The 25,342-nt window shown below is 47.4% G+C and overlaps 9 protein-coding genes across 9 annotated transcripts; 5 read left to right on the top strand and 4 right to left on the bottom strand.

Annotated features, from left to right (window-relative positions):
* Positions 1–111: 111 nt before the first annotated feature.
* BT62DRAFT_946346 (uncharacterized protein) lies at positions 112–1,756 on the bottom strand. Its single transcript, XM_043187976.1, has 3 exons — positions 1,544–1,756; positions 719–1,491; positions 112–672 (listed from the first exon to the last, which is right to left on the bottom strand). Exons 1-3 carry the CDS (start codon positions 1,709–1,711, stop codon positions 228–230), a joined length of 1,386 nt encoding a protein of 461 aa, XP_043042222.1. The 5' UTR covers positions 1,712–1,756; the 3' UTR covers positions 112–227.
* A 112-nt stretch (positions 1,757–1,868) lies between these two features.
* Positions 1,869–3,893, top strand: BT62DRAFT_979636 (T-complex protein 1; the record flags this gene model as incomplete). The annotated part of the gene is made up of 8 exons (XM_043189455.1): positions 1,869–1,925; positions 1,974–2,064; positions 2,115–2,251; positions 2,298–2,442; positions 2,493–2,747; positions 2,794–2,942; positions 2,992–3,651; positions 3,702–3,893. The coding sequence occupies 8 exons, from the start codon at positions 1,869–1,871 to the stop codon at positions 3,891–3,893; spliced, it is 1,686 nt and encodes a 561-aa protein (XP_043042221.1).
* Positions 3,860–8,750, bottom strand: BT62DRAFT_929814 (uncharacterized protein). Its single transcript, XM_043185804.1, has 21 exons — positions 8,391–8,750; positions 6,925–8,340; positions 6,756–6,865; positions 6,658–6,702; positions 6,379–6,608; positions 6,250–6,326; positions 6,152–6,194; positions 6,025–6,099; positions 5,937–5,970; positions 5,558–5,875; positions 5,466–5,502; positions 5,302–5,413; positions 5,170–5,251; positions 4,997–5,123; positions 4,938–4,944; positions 4,845–4,883; positions 4,643–4,796; positions 4,559–4,589; positions 4,338–4,502; positions 4,240–4,286; positions 3,860–4,182 (listed from the first exon to the last, which is right to left on the bottom strand). Exons 1-21 carry the CDS (start codon positions 8,568–8,570, stop codon positions 4,110–4,112), a joined length of 3,402 nt encoding a protein of 1,133 aa, XP_043042220.1. The 5' UTR covers positions 8,571–8,750; the 3' UTR covers positions 3,860–4,109.
* A 686-nt stretch (positions 8,751–9,436) lies between these two features.
* BT62DRAFT_965253 (uncharacterized protein) lies at positions 9,437–10,327 on the top strand (the record flags this gene model as incomplete). Its single annotated transcript, XM_043188764.1, has 3 exons — positions 9,437–9,776; positions 9,829–10,216; positions 10,268–10,327. Exons 1-3 carry the CDS (start codon positions 9,544–9,546, stop codon positions 10,325–10,327), a joined length of 681 nt encoding a protein of 226 aa, XP_043042219.1. The 5' UTR covers positions 9,437–9,543.
* On the bottom strand, positions 10,273–12,125 carry BT62DRAFT_946331 (Protoporphyrinogen oxidase). Its single transcript, XM_043187975.1, has 3 exons — positions 11,854–12,125; positions 11,202–11,801; positions 10,273–11,152 (listed from the first exon to the last, which is right to left on the bottom strand). Exons 1-3 carry the CDS (start codon positions 12,082–12,084, stop codon positions 10,550–10,552), a joined length of 1,434 nt encoding a protein of 477 aa, XP_043042218.1. The 5' UTR covers positions 12,085–12,125; the 3' UTR covers positions 10,273–10,549.
* On the top strand, positions 12,081–13,224 carry BT62DRAFT_965248 (uncharacterized protein). Its single transcript, XM_043188763.1, has 4 exons — positions 12,081–12,418; positions 12,477–12,637; positions 12,684–12,777; positions 12,828–13,224. The coding sequence occupies exons 1-4, from the start codon at positions 12,218–12,220 to the stop codon at positions 13,077–13,079; spliced, it is 708 nt and encodes a 235-aa protein (XP_043042217.1). The 5' UTR covers positions 12,081–12,217; the 3' UTR covers positions 13,080–13,224.
* BT62DRAFT_965246 (uncharacterized protein) lies at positions 13,179–19,810 on the top strand. The gene is made up of 29 exons (XM_043188762.1): positions 13,179–13,542; positions 13,596–13,955; positions 14,005–14,309; positions 14,368–14,496; positions 14,548–14,992; positions 15,043–15,073; positions 15,124–15,307; positions 15,364–15,440; positions 15,491–15,751; positions 15,803–15,862; positions 15,912–16,107; positions 16,159–16,250; positions 16,306–16,659; positions 16,712–17,037; positions 17,088–17,187; positions 17,241–17,303; positions 17,354–17,415; positions 17,464–18,048; positions 18,097–18,196; positions 18,249–18,344; positions 18,396–18,739; positions 18,793–18,829; positions 18,880–18,891; positions 18,948–19,014; positions 19,070–19,104; positions 19,166–19,192; positions 19,247–19,259; positions 19,307–19,365; positions 19,421–19,810. Exons 1-29 carry the CDS (start codon positions 13,418–13,420, stop codon positions 19,658–19,660), a joined length of 4,785 nt encoding a protein of 1,594 aa, XP_043042216.1. The 5' UTR covers positions 13,179–13,417; the 3' UTR covers positions 19,661–19,810.
* A 92-nt stretch (positions 19,811–19,902) lies between these two features.
* Positions 19,903–21,181, bottom strand: BT62DRAFT_1074262 (uncharacterized protein; the record flags this gene model as incomplete). Its single annotated transcript, XM_043178998.1, has 5 exons — positions 19,903–20,260; positions 20,316–20,537; positions 20,794–20,931; positions 20,970–21,110; positions 21,164–21,181. The coding sequence occupies 5 exons, from the start codon at positions 21,179–21,181 to the stop codon at positions 20,168–20,170; spliced, it is 612 nt and encodes a 203-aa protein (XP_043042215.1). The 3' UTR covers positions 19,903–20,167.
* A 1,097-nt stretch (positions 21,182–22,278) lies between these two features.
* Positions 22,279–24,496, top strand: BT62DRAFT_985930 (NMD3-domain-containing protein). Its single transcript, XM_043189973.1, has 6 exons — positions 22,279–22,393; positions 22,446–22,500; positions 22,547–22,578; positions 22,634–22,839; positions 22,892–23,190; positions 23,246–24,496. Exons 1-6 carry the CDS (start codon positions 22,342–22,344, stop codon positions 24,246–24,248), a joined length of 1,647 nt encoding a protein of 548 aa, XP_043042214.1. The 5' UTR covers positions 22,279–22,341; the 3' UTR covers positions 24,249–24,496.
* Positions 24,497–25,342: the final 846 nt, after the last annotated feature.

Here is a 25,342-nt window from a genome sequence, read left to right as displayed (position 1 = left end):
ATAGAAACTAGCTAGAACTTGTCCAGTCAAACGTGCTCAAAAGTCGTATAATGGTAGAATCGTCCCTCGAGTACGGAGATAGAAATGGTAAATGGACGGACGTGATACGACCGGCAAATGGTTCGGCTTCTATGACATAAGCATTATGCGTGACATATTGGTATATTGCGCCTACATGCGCCCATACTTATGTCAGTTCAAGAGTAGGTTATCAACTCCCAGTCTTCTCAGCCTCCTGCTTTTACCGGCTTCTTAGGTTCAGCTTCTTGCCATACTTTCACTGCAGCCTCATAGGCTTCCCACACGGCTCTGCCTGTCGACTCTCCCCCAAGTTCCCCATCATCAGGAAGTTCCATCACTCCCTCCGTGGGCTTAGCCTTTGCCTTTGCCTTTCCTTTGGAACCCTGTTCCTTGACAGGGGCAGGAAAGTCCATAGTTGGCATCTTGAGCGGCACAACAGCACACTCAGCATACAAAGATCCTGGCTTGAGTATCTCCTCTGGTATCTCTACGACCGAGTTTTCGATCACGGAATCCGAATTGTCTTTGGGCTGCTTTGCCCTCGGAATAATTTTGAAAGGCGTCGGAATGAATAAGACATGCAAAACAGATTGTATAGCGGATATTGGTGACTTGAAAATAAGACGAAAGATTGGTTGAAAGAGGAGATACCTTGCTCAAGATCAGAGAAGGCACAAAACCTTGTAGGTTCACTCACAATACAACTCCCAGGTAAGACCGACCAAATTTTCCCGTCCAATCTGCATGAAAAAGGGGCGCGATAGTATCCACTCTACTGATGCCAGGAGACACGCTAACAGTAACGATATTTGATTTCTGAGTCTTGGCGTCGATTACTGGTATTGAACTACTATTGACATCTGTCTTGGGCACTTGCGCGGACGGAAGAGCATCCAAAACCCGCTGTATATGGCGTGTGAGAATGCAAGTCTTCAAAGCACGCGTACCCTCGGCGAGGAATATTGAATTTTGGGGGTTTGGGGGGGTTGATACAGAATACGAGAAGGGGACCGAGAATGACTTGTTTGCTGCGGCAGCGTAGAATCGGTTGACAATATTGATTATGCGAATATCTCGCTCCACGGGCGCGACTAGAAGCGCAGGAAGGAGTAAAGTGATCAAAAGAAAAGTCGCCAATGATCTTGTTTCGCGTTCTTTCTGCAGTTCTGCAGTAGCTGGGGATAGAAATCCAAATGAACCCAAATGTTGATATTCATGAGCAAAGAGCAGCGCGTCTAGTCGCTGATCTTGCCCAGCCATGAAACGAGTACAGAACGCATGGATGGAGGAAGGAGAAGATAGGTCACATTGCTCTGCATATATGTTCTCATTGGAAGTGGACGTCCGTAGAAGTCCGATGAGAATGGTGACTTCTGCAGATTCTACTGGATCTGAGGTCAAAGCAATGACATGGGCTCCCCGTTGAGCGAGCGCCTGAATAAGGGTTAAACCCAGCGACGTAAAGCCTCCCTATTATTTAAAGTAAGTATATACTATTCGAAGAAAGACGGCCACAACGCACCGTCACCAACACTGTCCTCGCATGAAGGTCCCGGTCGCGGTTCGTAGTTCGCCCTTGAGAAAAGGCGTGGACGAGGACCAATGATGCGGCCGCGGTCGCTATGTGTTGTACATAATTTTTGGGAAAGTACGCAGAATTGACTGCCGCATCGAGAATTCCTAGGACCATGGCTTGAGAAAGATGAAAGGTGGATGTGTACGAAACAAACCTTGCAGAGCCTTGGTTGCCAGAGGTTCGTCATCAATTTCCGTCTATTTATCATCGAAGCGTCAGCCAAACACACCCTTCCTTTCCACTTGAACGCGTTCACTTTCCTGCTCAAGAGATGTCATTGAAAGTGCCCAAATCGAACAATATCCAGCTCTTCAAGGATGGATACAAGGTGCAGTGCTCGGCAATGTTTTTATTTCTGTACTGAAACTGTAGGCAGCAACTTCAAGGCATCGAAGACGCCGTTCTCCGAAATATACAAGCTGTCTCTGAGCTATCAGATCTTGTAAGGACGAGTTTTGGTCCCAACGGCGCGTTCTGTTATTCTGTGTGGCTGAGGAGATGCTTATAAGGACTTCAGGACGGAACAAACTGATCATCAACCACCTTGGAAGACTCTTCGTGACATCGGATGCGGCTACGATTATCAGAGAGGTCGAGGTTATTCATCCTGCTGCAAAGCTTTTGGTCATGGCTTCACAAGCGCAGGAGGCTGAGGTGCGCTCTCTTTCCTTCTGACATTTCTTTCTTTACCAAAGGACAGATGGGCGACGCGACGAATATGGTGATCATACTGGCCGGAGAGCTCCTCAAGAAAGCCGAAAATTTGCTCATTATGGGCTTACACCCGTCTGAAATCATCAAGGGGTATGAAATTGCATCTGCCCGGGCTCTCTCAGAGCTTGAAAGTGCGTCGCATATATTTCTGCATTGGCTCGCTGATTGATGATCGTTATAGAATTGTCTACCTTTAGTCTCCCTTCGCCTTTGACAGAGCCAGTGCTGGCTTCAGCTCTCAAGCCTGCAATTGCATCGAAACAGTACGGATTTGAGGATACTCTATCGGCTTTGGTTGCGGAAGCTGCCCTTGCCGTTATGCCTGCAAATCCCAAAAACTTTAATGTGGACAATGTGCGCGTCGTCAAAATAATGGGTGGAAGTCTTGCTGGAAGTAGGGTTGTGCAAGGAATGGTTTTCGGTCGAGAGCCAGAGGGTGAGCTCAATAGCCCTTTTCGTCTTCATGGCTTACCAAAGTTTAGGGATGGTAAAAAAAGTGACGAAAGCTAAAGTTGCCGTATTCACTTCAGCATTGGATGTTGCACAATCCGAGACTAAAGGAACGGTCCTCATCAAAAATGCCGACGAAATGCTCAATTTTACTCGTGGAGAGGAGAAACATCTCGAGAAGGTCTGTTTTTTAATGTTGGCCGCCTCAAAATTTACTCATCTACGGCCAGATTTTCAAAGAGATTGCCGATTCGGGTGTCCAGATCATCATCGCTGGTTCAAGCGTTGGAGAACTTGCACTCCACTACCTTAATCGTTTCAATATCGCTGTTCTCAAAGTCCTGTCCAAGTTTGATCTCCGACGCGTCTGTCGCGTAGTTAATGCTACCCCTCTAGCTCGCATGGGCGCGCCTACTCCCGAAGAAGCAGGTTATGTCGATATCTTCGAGACCATTGAAATAGGCGGTGATCGTGTAACTGTACTTCGTCAATTATCTGAGGAAGATGCAAGTTTCGACTCTCGCTCGCCGGGAGGTCGGTCACGCACAGCGACAATCGTGCTTCGGGGAGCCACCTCTAACCATCTTGATGACCTCGAACGGGCGGTTGATGATGGCGTGAATGTGATTAAGAGTCTGATGAAAGACGCTCGGTTGGTACCGGGCGCTGGGGCATCCGAACTGGAGCTTGCGAAGAGGGTAGAAATATACGGCAGTTCTTTGAAGGGCCTCGCACAACATGCAGTTAAACGGTATGCTACTGCGCTCGAGGTGATACCCCGGACCCTAGCAGAGAATGCCCTTGGTGGAGCTGAAGGCAACGAGGTGCTCAGCCGTCTGTGGGCGAAGCATGAGGAGGACGGCGGCGCGGCTTGGGGTGTGGATGTTGAGGTCTGTCATCTTTTTTGGCGATCGTTAAATTATTATAATTTATCATCTAGGCCGAAACCGACGGCACCTTGCAATCGACCGCATACAAGATCTATGATTCTCTGGGCGCTAAGACATGGGCCATTCGTTTGGCAACAGAAGCCGCCGTCTCTGTACTGAGCGTCGACAGTATCATCATGAGTAAACCGGCAGGAGGACCTAAAATTCCTCAGCAGGCCGGCAACTGGGATGAGGATGACTGATTACACTTGTTATACGTGAGATATACTGACTATAATGTACTCTAATTACCACACCGTTCTGAAAATGTTGAGAAGTCCTCGACGATCTACATGCATTGGAATACGTAGGTTTCCAGACCCTCGGCATCATTGACATAGGGAAAAGTCGATAATTTACATAACATACAGCCTACTTCTACACACCCAGCGTACGCAGATCTACCACAAGCGCAAGCTCTAGACAAGGGAATTAGGCGCAATATACCTGGCCGTCGCTGCAATGCGGAAGTTAGATGGTAAAACAGTATGTCTGGGAGAAAGACGGCATGAGTTGTTGATGAGCAGAGCAAAGAATATTGAAATGTACTCGTAATATTTCTGGATATCTGCACCCTGCATAACCAGGATGTCGCCCTAAGTGCTATATAGTGACAAGATCATACACCAAGGCTTCGAATAACTCACATGTCTCAACACTAACGAAAAGACAATTTTATCTGTCTTCTCTTCGTTCTCAGGAACATCTTTGCGATACTTCTGCCTTAGCCTGCGGAAATGCATGAGAGCTGGAGATCCCAACGATAGACCAGCGACCGTGGGTCCTAAGCCACGCTCGCTGTCACTGTGGAACTGGAATTAATGATGATATCAGCAGACAATAGTCAGCAAGGGCAAAGATGACGTACCGCCATTTTCTGCTTTTGCATGTAGGCAGCGCTGATGGATTTTCTCACTCAGTAGAAGTCGTAGCCAATAAGGACTGACGTTACCTCAGAACCTCATTAAATTCGGATTCGCATGTGTCATCAAGAGCCAATTTAATGCGACGCTGCATCAGCGCCCTGGCTTCGGTCACTGCCGACGGAGCCTGATCCCATGTAACAGTGTTCTCAGTTCCACCGACATAATGGTAAGGCTCTCCACCTTGTGAACTCGGTTAGACAGTCAGACTCCCTGAAAATGTGCACTCACTGTTTTGAGAGAAGTAGTGAGTCAATAATTCACCTCGACCTATCAGAGTGGAGATATGAAGTATGAGAACCCAAGCAGACTGCGAAAACGCACATTGGTGCTAAAGCCTGTCAGGTGTCATATTCCAACTAGTCACGAATCATGGGACTCACGGCTTGCAGAGGCGAACGCCTAAATAAGAGCTTGCCATCCATCGCCTGTTCTTGATATTTGATGAAGATTTTATTTGCTTCCTGATTCATGCCAACACCACAGCCTTTGATGCGATGAACAAAACCTCTGTTGAAAACGTGAGATCGTGTTATCTTTCGTGGGAAAAACATACGCGTTGTCGGGAAATACGAATGTTTCAAGAGTTCCGCATCTATCGCCATCACGGAAGATTTTTTGCTTTGTCCTCTTAACACCTAAGATGGCTGTGAGTGTGTCACATCTTAAAGGTAGCAGTAATACCAACATGAATCAGAAGGAATGAGGTTATCTCCTGAGCTGTTCTTCGATTTGAAGCTAAGAGGTATCGACTGCAAATCACGAGCATGCTGAATCGCCCCTTGAACAGGGAGGGAATTCTGCTCCACGTTATGAAAATGCGCACGGACGATGGATGAGCAAAGGCCCTACCTTACAGTGAGCACACTCCCAGAATTGCCACTTATACCTTAGGATATGGATCAGCGCAGCCACTGAAGAGCTTATGCAGAGTTTCTACTCACCTGCAAGACAGGCGGCCACATTTCGTACAGTGCCAGCCTTTGGCAAACAATTCAGTTGTGGTAATTGTATCTTGGGAGATCTGAGGTGGTGGAAGTGGGAAAATATGCAAAGTGTCAGGTAAAGTGAGGTTGGGAATGAGCTTCAAGAAGCCGAGATTGTACTTCAGCCGCTCAGGCAGAACGGAATTATTTGCACCTATCACCCAGAAACGTCGACATTGAGGCTGAAGGCACATCCACCCAATTTCATAGACTTGGGGAGACATAAGTTCGCAGTCACAGCATTCCCTGTACACCGAGCCAAAGAACTGGTTCGGACTGGTAATGACAAAAGCTCGATCAAGCACGAACAATCTTTGATATAAGCTCAAGAACCTACGTATACAGCTTCTTTTCAATTGCCTCCTTTTTGACTAGGAACGTACACGTTAGATTTGTTAACCATCTAATCTTCATAAAACTGTTACCTGGCGATTTCCTGGTCCGGCGAGGCGCCGAGGAAGGAAGATTCACAGAATTGACCGACGTAGGCACATCCGCATCTGAACGTGGTTCTCGTCAGCGCAAGGGTAAATATCTGACATTTCAGCTTACCCATGGCTGGAAGGTCTTTCGACGTTAACCACCATGGTTGACCCTAGAGTTGGCATCTCAAACTGCTTTGCAGTAATCAAACCCCGAAACAACCCTACCTGAGATTCGTACCACTGAAATGCGAATTTATACCGAACAACACGTCCCCGATCATTATTTGCAGGTTGTAATTCCGCTTCAATGAGATAGATCAATCATCGCTCATGTACAAACGAAGAAAAACCCACACCAAACGTGAGTAATCTTGTAAAACCCGAGCACAGCATATGTGACATCCCGAGCGTCCAGGCTGAAAGGGAAATGCACGTATTTGTCGTCAATCAGAAGGGCGACAGGAATATCTTTGTGGAAATTTTTCAGTAGAGCTCGAACGGAAAAGTCTTCCGCGTTCTGGTCCGAAGCTGCTAGCGTCTCGTGACAACCTTTGGCATGATGGATGCTTTCCGCTTTTCCTCCACTGTTAAAAACGTCGTAAGATCAATGAATAAAAATCAAAGATCAAGTACCCATGGGAAATGATCAATTTTCCGTCGTGAAACCAGCCATCGCGTCTGTCATCGACATCAGTGAAAGGCAGCATAGAGATATGAAGGGAAGGCCCAACTTCGATGAGAAAGCACTTAGTAAATATCCCTTGGCTTCGTTCTGATTGAAGTAAACCCCTCCTTGATAGCTTCTGAACCAGTCCCATGTTTCGCACACCTCTTGACGAGACTGAGGGATCAGAGAAAATATTAGTTCGATAATCTGTACTGAAGTGACCACGTACTTACTTTTGCCCAAATGGGTGGATACATCGGTAAAGGTTGCCTGCATCCTATAGAAGGCTCTGAATCCGCCGATAGACGCATGACTGCATCCGTGTACATTGCATCATGTGACAACTCCTTCAGATCAACGACGTGGGAATCATCGGATAACCAGTTTCGCAATGTAGAATGGCCAACCTGGTCCTCGAGTTTGATCAGTTGAGAAGAACTGATAGTGGGAAAATGCTTTGGCTTCTTCTTAGGAGGACCCACGTCTTGCGACGCAGTGTAAGAAGCCGTCACCTGGGGCGAGTCACTTTCATGATTAGGACGCTTCCTTTGCCCTACGGAAGGTTTAGGTGGAATCCTCATCCCATAGGGTCGTACAGCTGCTACATCAGTGGGAGTGCCTCTCAGATTAGCACTCGAAGCTCTGATTTCGGCCATCGAAGGAGATGTGATTGAGATGTCCATTTGAAACGATCGGTCATCCACATCAGTGCGAGAACGTTTTCTGGCCCTAATCTTTGAGGTAGGCGCTCGTTGTGAGGAGGAGCATTCCGTGCGAGTCACCATGGTCTGAACTGCCAATGACACTGGCGAAGACATGTGCGATCTTCCAGGTGCACAGGCTTCATCTTCCTCTCCACATTTCTGCTGTTGTTGGGCAGCTTCTCTTGCACGTTTGTTGCGATGATTGGATTTTCCAGAGGAAACAGTTCCCAAGGTTAAAACGTCACAATTTGCTCTTGCAAATTCCTGATGCGTGTCTAACGCAGAATCGGCCGTGGAAGGCTCTGATCCAGCAGTAACGACCCTTGTCTCCCTGGAAGATGTAGCCTGTGGTGCCTTCTGAGTTTTTTTGTGGTTCGAGGGCGCGTGTTTACGCGGCTCCTCGTGTTGACATCGCGAGGCTACAACTTGTTCGTCCTTCAGGGGAGTGTAACCCGACAGATTTGGGGTTGAGGTCAAACTGAGTGCGTCTGATACTGCAACACGAACACCAGGCCTTGGCGCACAGTTAACCTGCATAAATTTCTTCTTCCTAGCTCGACCTGGGACTGGCTGACTCAAACCTCCAGCCGCAGCAGAAGGCATGCAAGGCCCTAGTGTCCGTGTCTCAGTATCCGTATGTTGACGTTTCTCCTCTTGCGGGAGCCAAGCTTGACCCTGGTAAGGAGAATCGGTGGTAATGCGTTTCGCGTCCGAAACCAAATGTCTGTCTTCTGCTTTATCAAGGATGATAATATAATCGGATCTCTTCTTCCTCTCTCCATTGAGATATTTGAATGCCGAAGTAAAGTCCCAGTCAGGCTTGCTGTTATAGAGGAGCCAATAAAACTTGACAAAAATGATGCAATCTTTGTTCAAGTTTAGGCTGACGGCCTTTAGATCTGGTTGAGATAATGCGTAAGACAGCCAAGCTCTCGCAGCCTTATTCTAGCATTCCCCGTTGAGCTGAGAAGTAGAAAAGCAAGCAAAGAACACACATGTTGGTCATTCTCGATGAGCCTCTCCACGTGATCTGCAAGTAACTCGTCCGCTACGACCTCTTGGTGTCTCGTCCTTCTTTTGACTAGCAGCAATGCCTGTAGCTGATGGAAGAACTTTGCAAGAGCTCCGTTCTCTGCGGGAGCCACGTCGTAGATGGAGCCTGGGACAGGAATCATCGCAAGGGGACTCGGATTTGACCTGACGACGAAGTGAGCTAGGGAAGAAATAGACGCGTTATGGGAAAGAGAAAAAGTTCATAGTAACGTTAGGACTTTATATCCAGACGACACAGTCGGTGGCTGCTGGTGGCTTTCAACAAGTTGAATTGATGGATGAACGTTGATAAGGATGCGGCGATCTTTTTACGGGCCGGCACGGACCGAGGCATGAGCTTGGTTGGCCTTTACTTACCACAATCACGGACTTCGAGTACTAATGGACTTTGTGCATGCGAGTTCTCTATTATCAATCTTCCTATGGTTATATCGAATCTGGTAGAAATTGAATCACTTTGTGAAAATACTGCTTCCAGTGGTCCTCGTCTAATCCCAGCCTAACATCGGTACAGATGTATGCGATTTAGACTGTCGCGCTAGCCATTATCCTTTGGGCATACACCTCGCAAATCAAGGCCTCGTGCCAGATGCAGAGCACTTACTGGGATTCTTTCCTATCACAAGGGATTTTTGCATGCTTAATTTCTTAAGCATCGCCTCTATGATAAAAATCGTACTCATGTTAAAAACGGACCTTTTAAGTGACATCTGTCGCAGAGTTGATGGGTCCTTTCAATTGCTGTGTAGCGCAATTTCGACTCTGTTTGTCCTGTTAATGCTGCAAATAACTATGGTATACATCTTTGAGCACCCGCAAGAGAGATCTTTTTCCCTTAACGTTGAATCCCGATCAAGGAACAGCCCGAATCTCATAGACTGATTTTCTTGTCGTTTTCTTTGCCCTATCCGTGAAATGTCAGCAGTCTACCCGTTTCCAAGGAGGTTTATATTCCATTTTCATCCTTTGGCCGCGATTCGCGACCTTCCTTGATCTGTACCAGATAGGCATAAAACTTACCATTTCTCTTTGTTCAACATACCTAGGGCTCTCGTATATTGACCTTGCCTTCGTGTCCTTAATTCTCGCCTTGAAATGCTGGGCTTTAGTTTACTCGCGCTGCCGTCCGTTGTCTATGCATTAGCAATGCCTTCGCCCAATTTGCATAATTCTCCCCAACGTTCAAGCAGCTGCAGTTGTGACCTTTCAGGAGCTCGACTTGTCTTCCCAGATGGCTCGGCGATTGCATCCCCTTCCGGCGCTCCTTCATTCATTGGTCTTGGTATAGGTGCACAAAATTACACCTGTACAACTGATGGTGTTTATTCGTAAGTTCACGACCTAGGAACCAATACACCTATATTGATCACTCACTTCCAGAAACATTGGCGCCGTCGCTAAAATATTCGACATCTCCTGCCTCCTCGGAACGCTTCTCTTCGACCATATACAAGACCTAGCTATTGCTGCATGGCAACATGCCCAAAACGCCGAGAGCGTGCCATCGAAGCTCTGTCTGGGAATTCGTGTGCTTGGAGACCATTTCTTCATTACAAACCCCGTCACAGGCTCAGGCATCAGTCCAAAGTGGGATTTCACCGCTTCGTTGCATGACTCTGAGGCCTTTGTTGTTGCGGCGAAAAGTGGATCCATGCCTGCACCGACTGGAAGCTCAGATATCGATTGGTTGGTTCTTGACCGAGTCCTTGGGTCGCTCGCGACTCAAGTCTACCGCGTTGATACAAGGGGTGGACAGCCTCCTGCAAAGGTACGTTCTCCAGATTCATTGTATATTTTAGTCACCGACGTATGTATTCAGTGTACCTCGGGATCTGCGCCTATCACCGTGAAATATACGGCAAAATATTGTGAGTGCTAGTAAATTATTGGAGGCGAAGCTTATGCCACGTCCTCAGGGTACTTTGGGAGTTTGCTGTAAAGAAGAGCAGCACCCGCCTCACTGACGAAATTATTGTACCTTTTCGAGTTCACGGTCCAATGTTAAGATGAGAATTCGTTATTCATTAACCCAGTTATTGGCGGAGCGACAATAGTCTGTAGTATACATATTTAGTATATATGCTGTTGAACATGAAATCATCTACCATAAAGACCCTACCCTTTTCCCCGCATCAACACAGTCTGCAACGCTAACACCACCTACACCAGCTCCAATGATCTCTAGTCTTCCTCTCCACACGCCACGTCTTAACACCTCCTTCAGCTCAGAGATACGATCCACATGCCCTAGCGTCAAGGTTGGTATGCACTTGTCATGGTGGTGAGTTCTCGTTAGTACAGGATCTGGTAACTTCGCTCCGAGGTGCTTCTCAAGATGGGAAATCACTACAGGGATCCTGGTGTGATCCTCCGTTAAAGGATGCGGGCCACCAAGCATAACGGTAATTTTCGTAAAAGAGTTGTTGGTGGTAGGAGTATCCTGAGAGGAGAGGGAACAAGAGTCGAAGATGACACCCAAAATACCCGGCATGGAAAGCGAATAGTCATCTTGGGGACGAGGGATAAGGTAGCCAAACCCTGGTGGATGAAAAGTATTTGGCGGGACGGAAAACACGAGGTTGATAAGCGTTACAGAGGAGGATGGATTGGCAGTCAAATGAGGCAGGGAGGGTAAAAGTGACTTAAGAGCCAGTAGCGGAATGGTAGACACGACGTGCGTAGGCTTTAGCATGCCTTGATTAATCTGCAGATGAGTTAGAAGAGGGCTAGTTTTCGATGGTGGGGAACGTTACCTGTATTTTTGTTTCACTCACATCCAGCGAGGTGACTGGGGTATCGGACAAGATTTTTACATTAGGTTGCTGCACAAGGTAGTTTTTCAAGGCGTCCGTTAGGGTAGACATCCCGTTCCGAAAAGAAAAGACAGATACACCATTCATGTTACGAGGTATATCTCCCATCTCGTAGTCGGCGAGGTCCTCCTCCTGACTTGAGCGCAAAAGCCCAAGGATGACACTTCCCCACCCTCTCTCCTCAGCCTCCCAGAGCAAAGGAAATGCAGCTCGCACACTGAGCTTCCTGGAATCCGCTGCATATATGCCATGGACCAAGGCGCTGCCCAACGTACGAGCCAAATCCTTGCCGAACCGACGGGTCATAAAACTATCAAAGCTTTCATCCTGCGATCCATGGGCTCTGTTGGCTTGTCTGAATGGTTCACGAAGAATCGCCGGTAGTAATATGGATCGAAATGGGGACACCACAAGAGACGAAAGAGACGCAGGGAGAGATTGAATTTGTTCGTGCTCAGGAATACAAAGAAATCGGTTTCGTGCTGCTGCTGCAGTCCTTGGGACTGTTATCAAGGAATCCTTGAGCCCCAGAAGATGGACCTAGCCTGTTCTTCAATGGAGACACGATATTTTCCAACGGGGTTCTGCCCACCAACTCCAAAATGGATTTTGCATTGGGCCTTATCGTACGAGGGCCGGCCTCAAGGACCATCTGCTGTGACGGACTGACGTCGACGCATTCGCTTTGTACCCATCCACCAAGACGATGTTGTTTCTCGAAGAGCGTGATGAAAATATCCGGAAATCGTCGAGAGAGATGAAATGCAGATGAAAGACCAGTAAGACCGCCACCAATGACTGCAATGTGACGGTTTAAGGACATTCAAAATCAACGGTGGCAACGTCAAGCACGGATAAAGCAAGAACCAACACGTGGCAGTACTGGCTTTGTACACGGTTCATTACCACCTTCCACTGCTTTCTCGTCGCCGGCCAATACGACATTGACGTCCTCAATGGCACGCTCAAGGAAAGTAGCAAACGGCCAGGAAGCATCATCTTCGAGTCCTACCCGCTCTCCATCGTTGCCACCGTCGCCAGACATACCCACAGGACCGCTCAGTATCGTCATACCCCACGAAGATCGCGAGGTGGTCAAGATAAATAATTCCAATTTGACAGATCTCAAGAATGCTTGCGACGATGCGGTGAAACGCGTATGTTGTCCTTTCTTCTTGACGGAAAAGAGTGAAACTGACGCCCATCGTCGGGCAGTATCTCTCCAGACCAGAGTTATTCAAACAGATATATCTGCACACAGATGTGCGATTGGCGCTTGGATGGTCAAGTGTGCTCGTGGCCGCAGGAACAGCGTTCTATGGCTACAAGGTCGAATTTGAGATCTCGAAGCCAGTCGTGTGGGTAGGGCTCAGCCTGTGAGTCAAGCACTGAATTTGCGATACATTGGACTGATATGCACAGATATATTTTCCTGACCCTCATTCAGACCCTTTATGCTTATTTTATTGAGGGGGACACTGTGTTTGTAGGAAAGAGGAAAACTTTCTCCAAGCGAGTACGTATCCAGCCGCCTGCCGCCTGCCACCCTACTCATCATATTGCCAGATTGTCACCGAACGGATAACTCTCGCTTCACGAACGGAGCCCGTCAAGCAAGGCAAGCCCCCTTCATACGAACTCACTGTATCCTACGTTCGTTCGACGAGTAATGGGAAATCACTCCTTGCCAAAGGCAAGACGCGGAGCAAGAAGGAGTACAACTCATTCTTCGACGAGAATGGCGTAATGAACCAAGAACGGTTTGAACAATATGTCGGCGAGCTTGTTGAGCAGGCCATGGAAGGAAAAGCAACGTAAAAATGTGGATTTTGTTTCGTTTGTAACATTGGTTGCTGCGTCTATTCTGTTATATTTCTCATGTGCCCCAATTTGCAGTTTAGTAGCCAAACTTTGTACCTGCATATATATATATACATCATGCGATATATTTCGAGTCACCTGGATGAGAGACGAAGTAGTCAGGGGTTTGGTTCCAGCAAAGTCCACGTGGCAGTGATTAGATTTCGTGTCCGCCACGACCCCTCCAATGCACACTTGCTTGATTTCGTACTTCACCGCCCCCGTCCCATTTCCTTGAAAAATCCAGAAAGGTCATTACAAGATTTACCAGACAACGGGTCACCGCCTTCCCCAATATGTGGACGTCTGCTGTATGGGTGCTGTTCACTGGCAGCGTTTTCGTAATTTGTTCAGCCGGTCCACCTGTTAAAGTTTCGCTGAGGTCGTCATGGCGTGCACCACCAGTCCTGGTCGAAATAATGTGTGTTTGCCTGTCTTGGTTCCATGACGAGCTTCACATTGACGTGTCGATAGTGAGACGGTCGCGCTGGAGAATCCAGATGCTTTTTTCCCATTCGTCGACAGTATAACGAATCCCGAAACACATGCGCTCGCAAAAGACCTTAGTCCCGAAGCCGTGCATCAGCTTGCACTGCAAGCAGCTGCAACAAGCGGGTTCCTTTCGGAACCGGGGGCTCTGACCGCGGTAGAAATGAACCTAGCAATGCACTCTGCGACACCGAAGATTGAGGCTTTTTATCAGTACTACTCTGACCTGAATTCGGAAGTTGATTGCGGCTCCTGGGTTGACTGGTATGGCACAGTTGTATGTGACGTAGAGACTCTGGTCCAGCTTGCGGGCAGGGAGACCATTGATTCGAAGCAAGACTTACCGTGAGTTGTCCTGTCACTTCGCACTCGTTCTCATTTTACCCGTTGTCAGTACTCCTTTCAGCCGGCCCAAGATCCTGTCCTTTGATCACATCAACCCTTCTCCCAGCCTGACCTTGGACATTCCGCCTCGCACGGCCATTCTATACGCGTCTTTAGACTCGGAAAATTTCCGCGAGCTACATTCGTATCTGTTATCCCATGCTTCTTCGAACAGCATTGAATACGTCTTGCGACATATTCCCCCCAAGCAAACCGACAATGCTCCGAAAAGTTTCTTGTCTGGCTACGGTGCTGCGTTGGACCTCAAGAAGATGGATTACTTGGCAGTGGATGATCGAAACATGAATGGCGTAGGTCCGTCATTTTCCCTGCCCGTCCTCTCGTCCTCCCGTGCTAACGTAATGAAACGTAGCTGGAGCCGCAGACGATACCTCGGAGGTTGGGAAACGAATTGACGCTGTGGCATCTTTGATAGAAGCGCATCCGGAGAATACCACCGCACCGGAAGCCACAGTCCCGCTGACAGATGAGGAAATCTTAGGTTGGTAATGCCGCAACCGTGGGTACAAGTCGACACTGACACTTTCCACAGTGCTGAGTTTGAAGGCATCTCAAATCATTGCCGAATCTTCCGAGCCTCTGGATACACTTAGAATCATTTCGCAAGACTTTCCCAGATATGCAACTTCGCTCGGAAGACGCGTTGGAGCAAATGAGAGTATCGCTCAAGAATTACACACCAATCAACTCAGAGTACAAGCCGGTGGACATGCTTTCTGGCTCAACGGAGTACCACTCGCAGAGAAGGATGTCACGCCGTATGGATTGCTGAGGGTGTTTCGTAAGGAGCGTGGAATAATGTCGTCGTTGACTTGTTTGGGTCTTTCAAGGGCTCAGGCGATGGAACTGCTCACGCATCCCATCATTGCAGCTGGTCAAGGTGACAAGACTGGGTTTGATGACTTGGTTGATGCTAGCGATCGACCTGAAGGAGGTGAGGTCATCACTTGGTGGAACGACTTGGAAAAGGATAGCAGGTACATTGCACGCACTCAACCACTGCTGGTGCGGCTGATCATGTTCGCAGATATCAACGTTGGAATCCAGCTCTTTCTATGGTACGTATTCTCGGCGCGTCGTACTTGGTCCCATGGTTGATCTCTACCAGCTCCTCCGGCCTTTGCATCCAGGACAGTTCCATAACATCAAACTGAACATATTCAACATCGTTCTGGTACTAGACTTATCTCAGACCAATGCATTGACTTTCATTGGCGGCGCAGTTTCTAACATCATCGAAAGAAGCTTTCCTTTCCGCTTTGGCATAGTACCTAACATCGAAAGTGAAGATGGTGTGTAAATTCCCTTACATCCATGTTCAATGAGGTGACTTCAATTAAAATGTCAGGTCTCAAGATGGCCCGGTTATTCTACTTCCTTGTGGATAATTTTGGCAGAAAGAAAACGATGGGGTACTTGAAGAAGGTCATTGCATCGTCCCCTCTCAAAATAACGATATTAACTGTTCATCATAGTTATCGCCGGTCGGTATGCCGCCGCATCATAGGAAAACGCATGTTCAATGGGACCTAGTCCGTTCAGAGTTTGAAGATCTGTTGGATGCGGAGGACTCGGAACTCGAAGACGCGATCTTTGATAGCATTCTTAAGGGACAAGTAGAGGCCTCTAAGTCTTTTAAAAAGATCGATGTATACTCCAAGCGTGTAGGTGCCTCTATGTCTTCCAGTCCAGAAGGGCATTGTTTTGTCAATGGGAAACACTTTGACATGAGCGAGGTAAAAGGATATGGTGTCTTGCGACAATATCATCTACTAAATTCATTTTAGACCTTCCTTCGCAGCATGCAAATAGAAGTGAATAGACAGGTACAACATCTTCAAGAGGAGGTAATGTTATTCTTGGCAGTGGTGCCTCTGTAGCTCACAATGCGTGCAGTTATACGAGGGAAAACTAGTAGATGATAATGGCGGTTCCGTGTCGACGTACTTTTACGACCTTCCCACGACTCAGAAAACGAGGAACCGGTTCATCATTCCTTCAAATGCGATCGGAGGCGTGCGCATATATAACCTCCCAGAACTGTTTGTTCGCACAGGCTTCGACGCCGGCCCTGGTGCTTTCGTATATCCTCGTAAGTGACGCTCTGCTCCTTTCAACTATACACTTACGGGCTGTGCTGCAGCCGAGGGGGAAACACCCATTACGCTCTTCCTCATCGCTGATTTTAACACCGAGGATGGGCTCGAACTTCTAAAGTCGGCATTGATGTCGATTGTAAGTTCGTCATCAATTCCGTTACTATGGAACTCTTAAGGTCTTGGTACTATAGGACGAAGGATCTGAAACTCGACTGTCGTTCATTCACAATCCAAGTGATCCAAAGTTGGATATTACAGCGCAGCAAACGCTCGTCGCGTGGTTGTTAATGCATCTCATATCTAAGGGACTCCTGTCGAAGTCGTCACCAGCTCAATTGATGACAGCTTTGGGACTGGAAGCCACTTTGTCAACGGATGGAGGAAGCTCACAGTTACCCTTGTCTCAAGAAGGCACCTTTCAGGCACTCGCAGGACAATCGAAAGTGGATCCCAAAAAAATGTCACAGCTCATAAAGAGTAGCCGTTTACTGGTGCGGGACATACAGCTACCTGCAGGTTCCCAGGGTATCCTTGTAAATGGAAGAGTAAGCGAAAGACTATCACATTGACCTTTCTTATGACCAGAAATGAACATAGGTTATTGGACCATTGGAAACTAAAGAGTTTACTTCTGTAGACTTCCAGGCGTTAGAAACGTATGAGCTGCATAGGCGTGTCGATTCTGTGGTATCTGCGTTACATGACATCTTACCCTCTGCTGGCGAGCTCGATCGGCAAGTAAAATCTCCTTCGGACACACATCCAACTTACAGAACAGTTAGTGCGTCGTTGGCCAACCTGGTCTCACTGGCTTCGTCGGTTATATCATCGATAAGTTTGCCTGATCCAAGTGAGGTTGGTCTTTTCGATACAGCACCGAGACCTCGTCAAAGAAACTACAGGGTCCTCGAGAGCGAATATACGTGCGTTCTGAGGGCATTTACTGACTTGCTTTTCTCATTTGAACCATCAGCGGTTTCGAATATGGTGATAATACCACGGCGTTATATCAAATTTCCGCCATTATTGACCCTATAGGCGAACTTGCTCAGCGTTGGTCAAGTCTATTACAGGTATGTCAACGGTCTTCAGACTGATTTTCCATCAGAGTAAAATGTCGATATAGTGGATATCTACTTTTCCGGACACCTACATTGAGATACATTTGAATCCCGGACCACATAGTGAAGTTCGTCTTCGTCAACTGAATCTTAGTACGGGTTTCTGATGGTCCTTTAGATTCCACTGAAACGTTTCTTCCGGTACAATTTGATTCCATCGCTGTCTTTTGATGAAGATGGGTACGTGGTGCAGTAGCGTCTGATTTATAGAAGTTGACCCGAATGCAGACAAGAGCTTCCTGCCCAAACCATCTTCGAAGACCTGCCCGTTGATCCTATTTATACGCTTGCTATGGATGTACCTTCCTCCTGGCTTGTCCGACCGAGAGAGGCCCTATATGATCTGGATAATATTCAACTGGGTAGCATATCACCGGAAGATAGCAGTGTCGACGCTGTGTTTGATCTGGACTACATCGTCGTGGAAGGCCACGCTCGTGAAACCGTAACCGGAGCCCCTCCTCGTGGTGTCCAATTAGAGTTGCGTAGCGGCGACAATCCGGCGGTTGATGACACCCTTATTACAGCAAACTTGGGCTACTTCCAATTCAAGACTAAACCTGGGGTGTTCAAACTGGAAATTCGAGAAGGACGCGGACGAGATATTTTCACTATTGATAGTGTCGGTAATGAAGGATGGAATAGTCCAAGCGTAGATGTCGTAGGGAACGAGATGACGGTTACGAGCTTCGAAGGCTTGACTTTGTACCCACGGTTTAATAGGGAGCCTGGGATGGAGACGGTTGACGTGCTTGACCCGCGATACAAGAAAGCCGACGATTCCGAGGGGTTGTTGGGTGGCATAACTTCAATGTAGGACCAGTATTTTGTCATCTTTTGACACTTTTGACATCCTCTCAGATTCAGATCTGTCTTCGGTTCTACCGATTCCTCCATAGCTGCTGTTAACAAACAAGCCGATATCAACATTTTTACTGTCGCCTCAGGATTGCTCTATGAGGTATGTGGTGACCCGTTGGCTTGCGATGACGATGTCTGAATATGTTATGCAGAGATTCGCCTCGATTATGATTCTTAGCGTGATGCGCAATACCAAGAGCACTGTCAAGTTCTGGTTCATCGAAAACTTCCTTTCGCCCTCTTTTCTGGTTCGTAAACATTGCGGACATTCGCTGATGGTCGTCTAATTTATCTCGTAGGAATTTATTCCTCATCTTGCCAAGGCTTACGGATTCCAATACGAGCTGGTGACTTATAAGTGGCCGTCGTGGTTACGTGCTCAAAAGGAGAAACAAAGAATCATATGGGCGTACAAAATACTTTTCTTAGACGTCCTCTTCCCTATGGACCTCAAGAAAGTTATCTTTGTAGACGCGGATCAGATAGTCAGAGCTGATCTTCAGGAACTGGTGGACTTAGATCTTCACGGTGCACCTTATGGTTACACGCCCATGGGTGATGATAACACCGACATGGAAGGCTTCCGCTTCTGGAAGACCGGATACTGGAAGGATTTCCTGAAAGGACGCCCGTATCATATCAGGTAGGATGCCGCTGTTGCTTCACCCATCGCGTTTTGCTCATCAAATCTTCTAGTGCACTGTATGTTGTTGATCTCGTTCGGTTCCGTCAAGTAAGTCTCTCTACCTTATATGGCTATCCAACTTTGCTGATCCGTAGTAGTTCGCTGCTGGTGTACGTGGACTTACGCCCGCAACGATAAAAAACATTGAGATGCTCAACCTGAACAGGACATATTGCGTGGCCAATACCAGCAGTTATCAGCCGATCCGAACTCGTTGGCGAACTTGGACCAAGGTGTGACCAAATGTTTATTATCTCTATTCTATCAGCCAAAATTTCACGCATGCAGACTTGCCAAACAACCTGCAACGCGAGGTCCCGATAGTGAGTGTTTTTGGGGTAGAGTATATTTAGTATATTTATGTAATGATGATGCTTTCGCTAGTTCTCATTGCACGAAGACTGGCTTTGGGTAAGTCTGCTATTCCAAGTTTCATCCATCTGACAAACATATCCGCGATTCCAGTGTGAAACTTGGTGTAAGCATACAGCGAACTCTTTGCTTGTATTATTCATCGTTCTTCAGGTAGCAAGGACCGGCTGCATAGGGCCAAGACCATCGACCTTTGTCAGAACCCGCAAACGGTAAGTACCGGCAGTGAAGTGATCCTGGTGTGCCCTAATCACGCCATGAATGCAGAAAGAGCCCAAATTAGCCAGAGCACGAAAGATACCTGAGTGGGAAGTATACGACACAGAGATCTCTCAGTTTACTCGCAAGCTTGATGAAGAGGGCCTTATAAGATCCCGCATTGCGACTGCTGATACCAATGTGCTAGCTGGTGCTGGAAGTGCTCCCAGCAGTAGTCCTGGTTCTACCACTGACCCGACGGACAACAGTGGAGATGATTCCGCAGATGGTTTCAGAGACGAACTATAGGATTAAGCTTAGATTTACATACTTGTTGTGGAGATACGGCGAACACATCCTCGCAGGAACGAACGACCAGTGCCAACATGCATCTTGCAAATTGGATAAAAGGATAATATTCATACATACGCCATTTATATTCCTAAAACAACTTGGTGCGGAATTGCGTTCCTCGGGTCGGTTGAGGCAAGCTTCAGCGGAAACAGAGAGAACGTAACTTGCGCTGACTAAAATTGACACCAAATGCTAAGCCCAGCTCAAACTTTTACATGTGCGTATTGTACAGCCCTTCTTCGCAGGATCTACCGTATTCCGACAGCGGCAATAGTGGCTAACAAGTCCGGGGAAAACTTAAGACTCCGGTACTGGTTGAAGATGATGATCATGATCGAAGTCAAAAGCCACAAAACCGGTGAATTCCCGTGCTCAGTACACCAAATTGTTACCCGCCGAGAACATTTGGGTCAAGGCAGTGACGCAAACCTGGACGGCCGCAATATCTGCATGCCAAGGTCATCATGTCGCCAGAGGGGCGGCGGTAGCATATGGCTGCTCGGTGTCGACCTTGAGGGATGTGGCCATAATATGGACTGATTGCGCTGGCAAGAACTTTTTGTTCGGATCCTTAGTTTTGATCGGGGTAAATGCTCTGAATAGCTCTCACAGAGGATGAGGGGTTATATTGCTCTGTGGTAGGCTTCGGATGCACGGAGATGAGTGAAAGAAGTGATGCGTTCAATTGCAAGTTCCAACTGAGTTGATTCTCCATGAGCGACCGTCGTAGAACTTGATGTGATGGTGGTGGCACGATCGACGAGGAAGTTGAAGCCCCGAGACGCAGGAGTTTGAACTCTCGAACCATGCTAGTGAAGTCAGGGAAAGACGCCTAGTATTCCCTTCAGTGCGCCTCAAGGGATCGAAAGGAATCATCTCACGGTGCATGATAATACGCGTCCTTGTTTTTCTGTCTTGGACTTCGTTCTTTGATTTCGACGTCTGACATTTATTCAGCGCATTTCAATCCAAGTTGAATGAGACATCCTTATTGTCGTTTTAAGACCCCTTGATATTACTTCATACTATTGACATGAAGAACATCATTATGGGAGCAATGCGATACGACCGTCGTACACAAAACGTACAGCAGGAACTGTCGTTTCCGCACTCCACCAGTCAAAAGTGGATGGCGTCGTTATCAGCGGCAACTGACCACCAGCAAGACTTTGACCCCCAAAGTGTAACCTTCGAGCGGCGACATTCGCTATGGGGATACCTGCACCCTTGATTTCGTTGTGAATGATAGAGAAGCCGTGAATACTGACAGTCCAGAGGTCAGAGGGGAGGAAGGGGTCATAGCGTCCTTTGATATGACCGTTAAGATGGTCATGAGGTCGGCCACATCATGAATCATGATACCAAAGTCGCTGGACATCTCAAAGTTTCCAGACACAAGATTCCGCTGGACATAAGAAGCCACGAAGATCCATATACCAGGGTTTCCTTTTCCTGTACCGACATTTTCTGTGCCATTGTCGTCTTGTCACTGAACACTGGACAAGAATTCAGTTTTCCAATGTATTCAAACCAGGTACTACATAGACCCATTTGATGTCATGCGCTTCAGGATCCAGGTTGCTATACTGACATAGGTGAAGGTGATGCTTCTTTCTATTCAATCATAGAGCAGTGTACTTCATAGAGAATGACTAAACATCCAAATGCCAGACTGGAGGCAGGTAAAACATACCACCAAATAAGACAGTGATTCCACCAAAAAGTGCCTCATTATTGCAAATATCATGAAGAGTACAATCTAGTCTCAATGTCATGTTGATTCTGCATAGGAACCTCATCCCAAATGATGAGCACAGTCCAATAAAGAAGTTCAGCCAAGTGAGACCCTCTGCAAATACTGCATGTTGTATCATTAAATGATAGAATTGAAGGTGCTATGGCTTGTATATTCTCCAGCTAAGAGAACTGCAGATATACTGGAGGAAGCACATGTCAACACAATCTGTCATTGAGCATGGACTGCAGCAGCAATAGTATTGCAGACAAATGTCTTTCCACCATCTCCAGCACTATGAAGAAATACTGATCTCTCTTGTTGGTGAGCAACTGACTCAATCACAATATTGTAAGCCTCATGCACTCCACAATGAAGGTTTGAAGATTATCAGTGACCAATCACTGCAGAGATGGAATGTCATATATCAGCTATGCTGCCAAAAGAGAGTTGTCCTCATAGGCAGCCCAGTCTATAGTAGAGACAGGCATCTGAGTCCATTCAGAAAGATGTCAGCCATGAGATTGAAGAAGCTTGTTGGTGAGATGAAGGTCAAAATCATAGAGCTGAACTTCTGTCAGATTGGAAATATCATGCTGGTGAAGCTTGTATGCCAGATCATCACATATGTTTTCTTTGAGCTGTTCTCACAGCAAATCTGGCTTTTCTGGCTGACAGAAGAGAAGAAGCATCACAAAAAGTGATCATACCTCCAGCAAACCCATAGCAATGCAGGTCTCTTGAAGGTGGCATAAAGGGTGGGTGGCAGTGCATTGATATTTTCAAACTCAGTCACAATGGGCCATGGCATGGAAATGGCCGCATTTTTCCGTTTACTAAGCAAGTGGTCCACCTCTCTTAACATTGATTATAGATTACTAGCATTTTCAAGGCAAATCGGATGGAATTTGTCGCTGCACCACCAGTGCATAGAGTCCTATGTGCGGACTGTGGTGAGAACCACTTTTGCACGAATAGAAAACAGGATGAACTAAACTCTTGTAGGAACGCCCATCGTCCCTAATTCTGCCAATCTATGTGTAGCGTGCCTACGGAATACGTGCGTGTCTTCTCAAACTTCTGTGCCCGCTATCTAATTTTATCAGGCAAGATATCACCGAAGGCATCCCCAAGCAAGGTGCATTATATTTCAGTACCAACTAATATCTTGGAAAGTTAATTCTTCCTGTTAGCATCCGTATCATTCTGTCGAAACTGTGAACGATTCCTCGCGCCGCCTCAGTCATGGATGCTTGCTAGACCAGAATCCTCCGAGTTGCTCGCTATCTGCCTAAAAAAGCTGAAAGGTCTGAGTAAGGTGCGGCTGACAGAGGCACACTTCATATGGACCGAGCCGCATTCCAAACGGCTGCGTGTGTCATTGACTATTCAAAAGGAGGTGCAATCGCATTTTCTCTGATGGATTCGTCTTAGTATTGACGTATGCTCAGGTCCTCACAAACACCATATTAGAGCAGACGTTCGAGGTAGAGTACCTGGTGCAGCATGGACAATGTCCCGATTGCGCAAAACTTGCCGCCAAAAACACTTGGAAAGCACTTGTTCAAGTGCGACAGAAAGTTACACACAAACGGACATTTTTGTTCCTAGAGCAGCTCATTCTGAAGCACGGTACTCAGAAGGACACAATCTCTGTCAAGGAAGTTCGGGATGGTCTTGATTTCTTCTACAGCCAGCGTAGTCATGCCCTTAAGATGGTTGAATTCCTAGGTGGAGTCGTGCCTATCCGGTCTGAGAAGTTTTTTTTTAACTAGCGCTGCAACTCATTCTTACGTCTTTTATAGTCAAAAAGCATCGGAACAACTGTTGTCGTCTGATACTCACAGTAACACCGCCAACTTCAAGTATACGTATTCCGTTGAGATTGTTCCCGTATGTAAAGATGATCTCGTCTGTATCCCGCTCAAGCAAGCACGACAACTGGCCAATATAAATCCCCTGACGCTCTGTACCCGCGTCGGGAACTCGCTTCAGCTTCTCGATCCATCTACTCTTCAAGCCTGCGAAATCACGGCACCCACGTATTGGCGCACACCCTTCGATTCCCTTGCGACTGTGTCCGATCTCGTGGAATTTACTGTTCTCGACATTGAGCCCGATGGCCGGTCTCGGGGAAAGTACGTCCTCGCTGACGCCCAAGTGGCCCTCGCTGGTGCCTTCCGATCCGGAGGTATGAACACCGATGACGACGGCATGATGGACTACGAGAGCAGTGGCTTTACAAATCAGATATTCCATACACGGACGCATCTTGGGGCGATCCTTCAGGCAGGGGATACCGTCCTAGGATACCACCTGACGAACGCGAACTTGAACTCGGATGATTTCGCAGAGCTTTCCTCTGATCGGATACCAGACATAATATTGGTGAAGAAGACTTATCCGAACAGACGCAAGAAGAACAAGGCCAGAAATTGGAAGTTGAGGAGTATTGGCAAAGAGGCTGGAGAGGAGGGAGAGACTGGGAGTGGACGAGGGGTGGTGGGACGGATGGGAGGTAGAGATCAAAAGAAGGTCGAGGAAGATTACGAGTTGTTCCTTCGGGATATCGAGGAAGACGAAGAGATTAGAGGGGCGGTGAATCTATACAAGGCCGGGGACGTGCAGATGAAATCAGACAAAGAGAGGGCTAGAGGGAAGCGGAATAATCAATATGCGATGGATGTGGACGAAACGCCTGCCGTTGAAACTGACGACGAACAGGAAGAGGCCGATTTCCCGGAGGTCAGGCTGGAGGACTTGTTGGAGGACTTTGACGAGATGACATTGGCTGACCACCACGAGTAGACGATTTCATCGATTTGTTGACATGTCGAGACTGAGAATTTGCGGCGGGTCACTATCATTTGAAATGAAATTTGATTATCGTTGTAGCGCGTCATGGCGGGTCAAGGCACGGTATCCAGAGTAGGTATCCTTATGAAGGTAAAGTGCTTAGAGCTAGGTCCATGGTGTCGAAATCATTTTCATGTCGATGTTCGTTTCGTGGAAGTCCAGAACTTTTGTAGGGGCTGCGAGAGGATTCATTAGACAGAAAAGAGGACATCTTCGGGACAGCAGAAGATCCAGACTTGGTTGAAATGTGAACGTGGATGTGTTGACAAAGATGGGCTGTTATCACTATCGACGAGTGTCGGAAGAGTACGGCGAAACAAATTCATTGAGCAACAACGGAAGGAGCACTAACGGATAATGACCGCAAACCATACCGGTTAGCCAATTTGTGTATACATCTTGAATTCCCTACCCCGCGTGCCGCTTAACGTTTGGCAGATTTTGAATACGACGTGTCTGCTTATCTCTAATCAAATGACCAGGGCCTTATGTTAGGTTCAGATATGCTCGAATTGTCGAATTGTCAAGTCGTGAATATAGACCGTCAACGCGCCTGATTCACGTCATGTGATGATGTATCATGCATGCTTTGCATCAAGAACGTCCAGGCCCAATGGCCGCCTTGCGTTCCACCCGTGATCCACGCTGATGGTCGTCGCTCTTTTACTGTACTGACGACAAGAGCAGTAGTACATCGTAAATCAATGATTCCCACCGCCGCAGTAACGAGGCACCCACGAGACAACAGTAACGTACGTACGTATTGTGATTGGAAGACAGGATGAATGAATGGAGACTTACAAGAGTAACTGCGCGGACCGTATAGCGCCGATATCTTCATGCTATACTGTGCGTAGATGCCCAACGGCGACGTCGTCCTGTTCTCCGTCTGATTGCCGTGAGCGGCTGTTCGGGGTACCATGGTAAGTAAGTAAGCACCTGGGACCCGGCTATTTTACAGATATGACGCATTGAAAAGAGTCAAGCGATGAGGCCGAATCATCTGAGCACGGTTTACTGGCGCCTATAATTAGTGTCTTGTTACC

The sequence above is a fragment of the Guyanagaster necrorhizus genome, assembly GCF_019112545.1.
Source record: "Guyanagaster necrorhizus MCA 3950 unplaced genomic scaffold BT62scaffold_7, whole genome shotgun sequence".
NCBI lineage: Eukaryota > Fungi > Basidiomycota > Agaricomycetes > Agaricales > Physalacriaceae > Guyanagaster > Guyanagaster necrorhizus.
The sequence above is the reverse complement of the archived record's forward strand: the minus strand, read 5'-3'. Positions and strand labels throughout refer to the sequence as shown.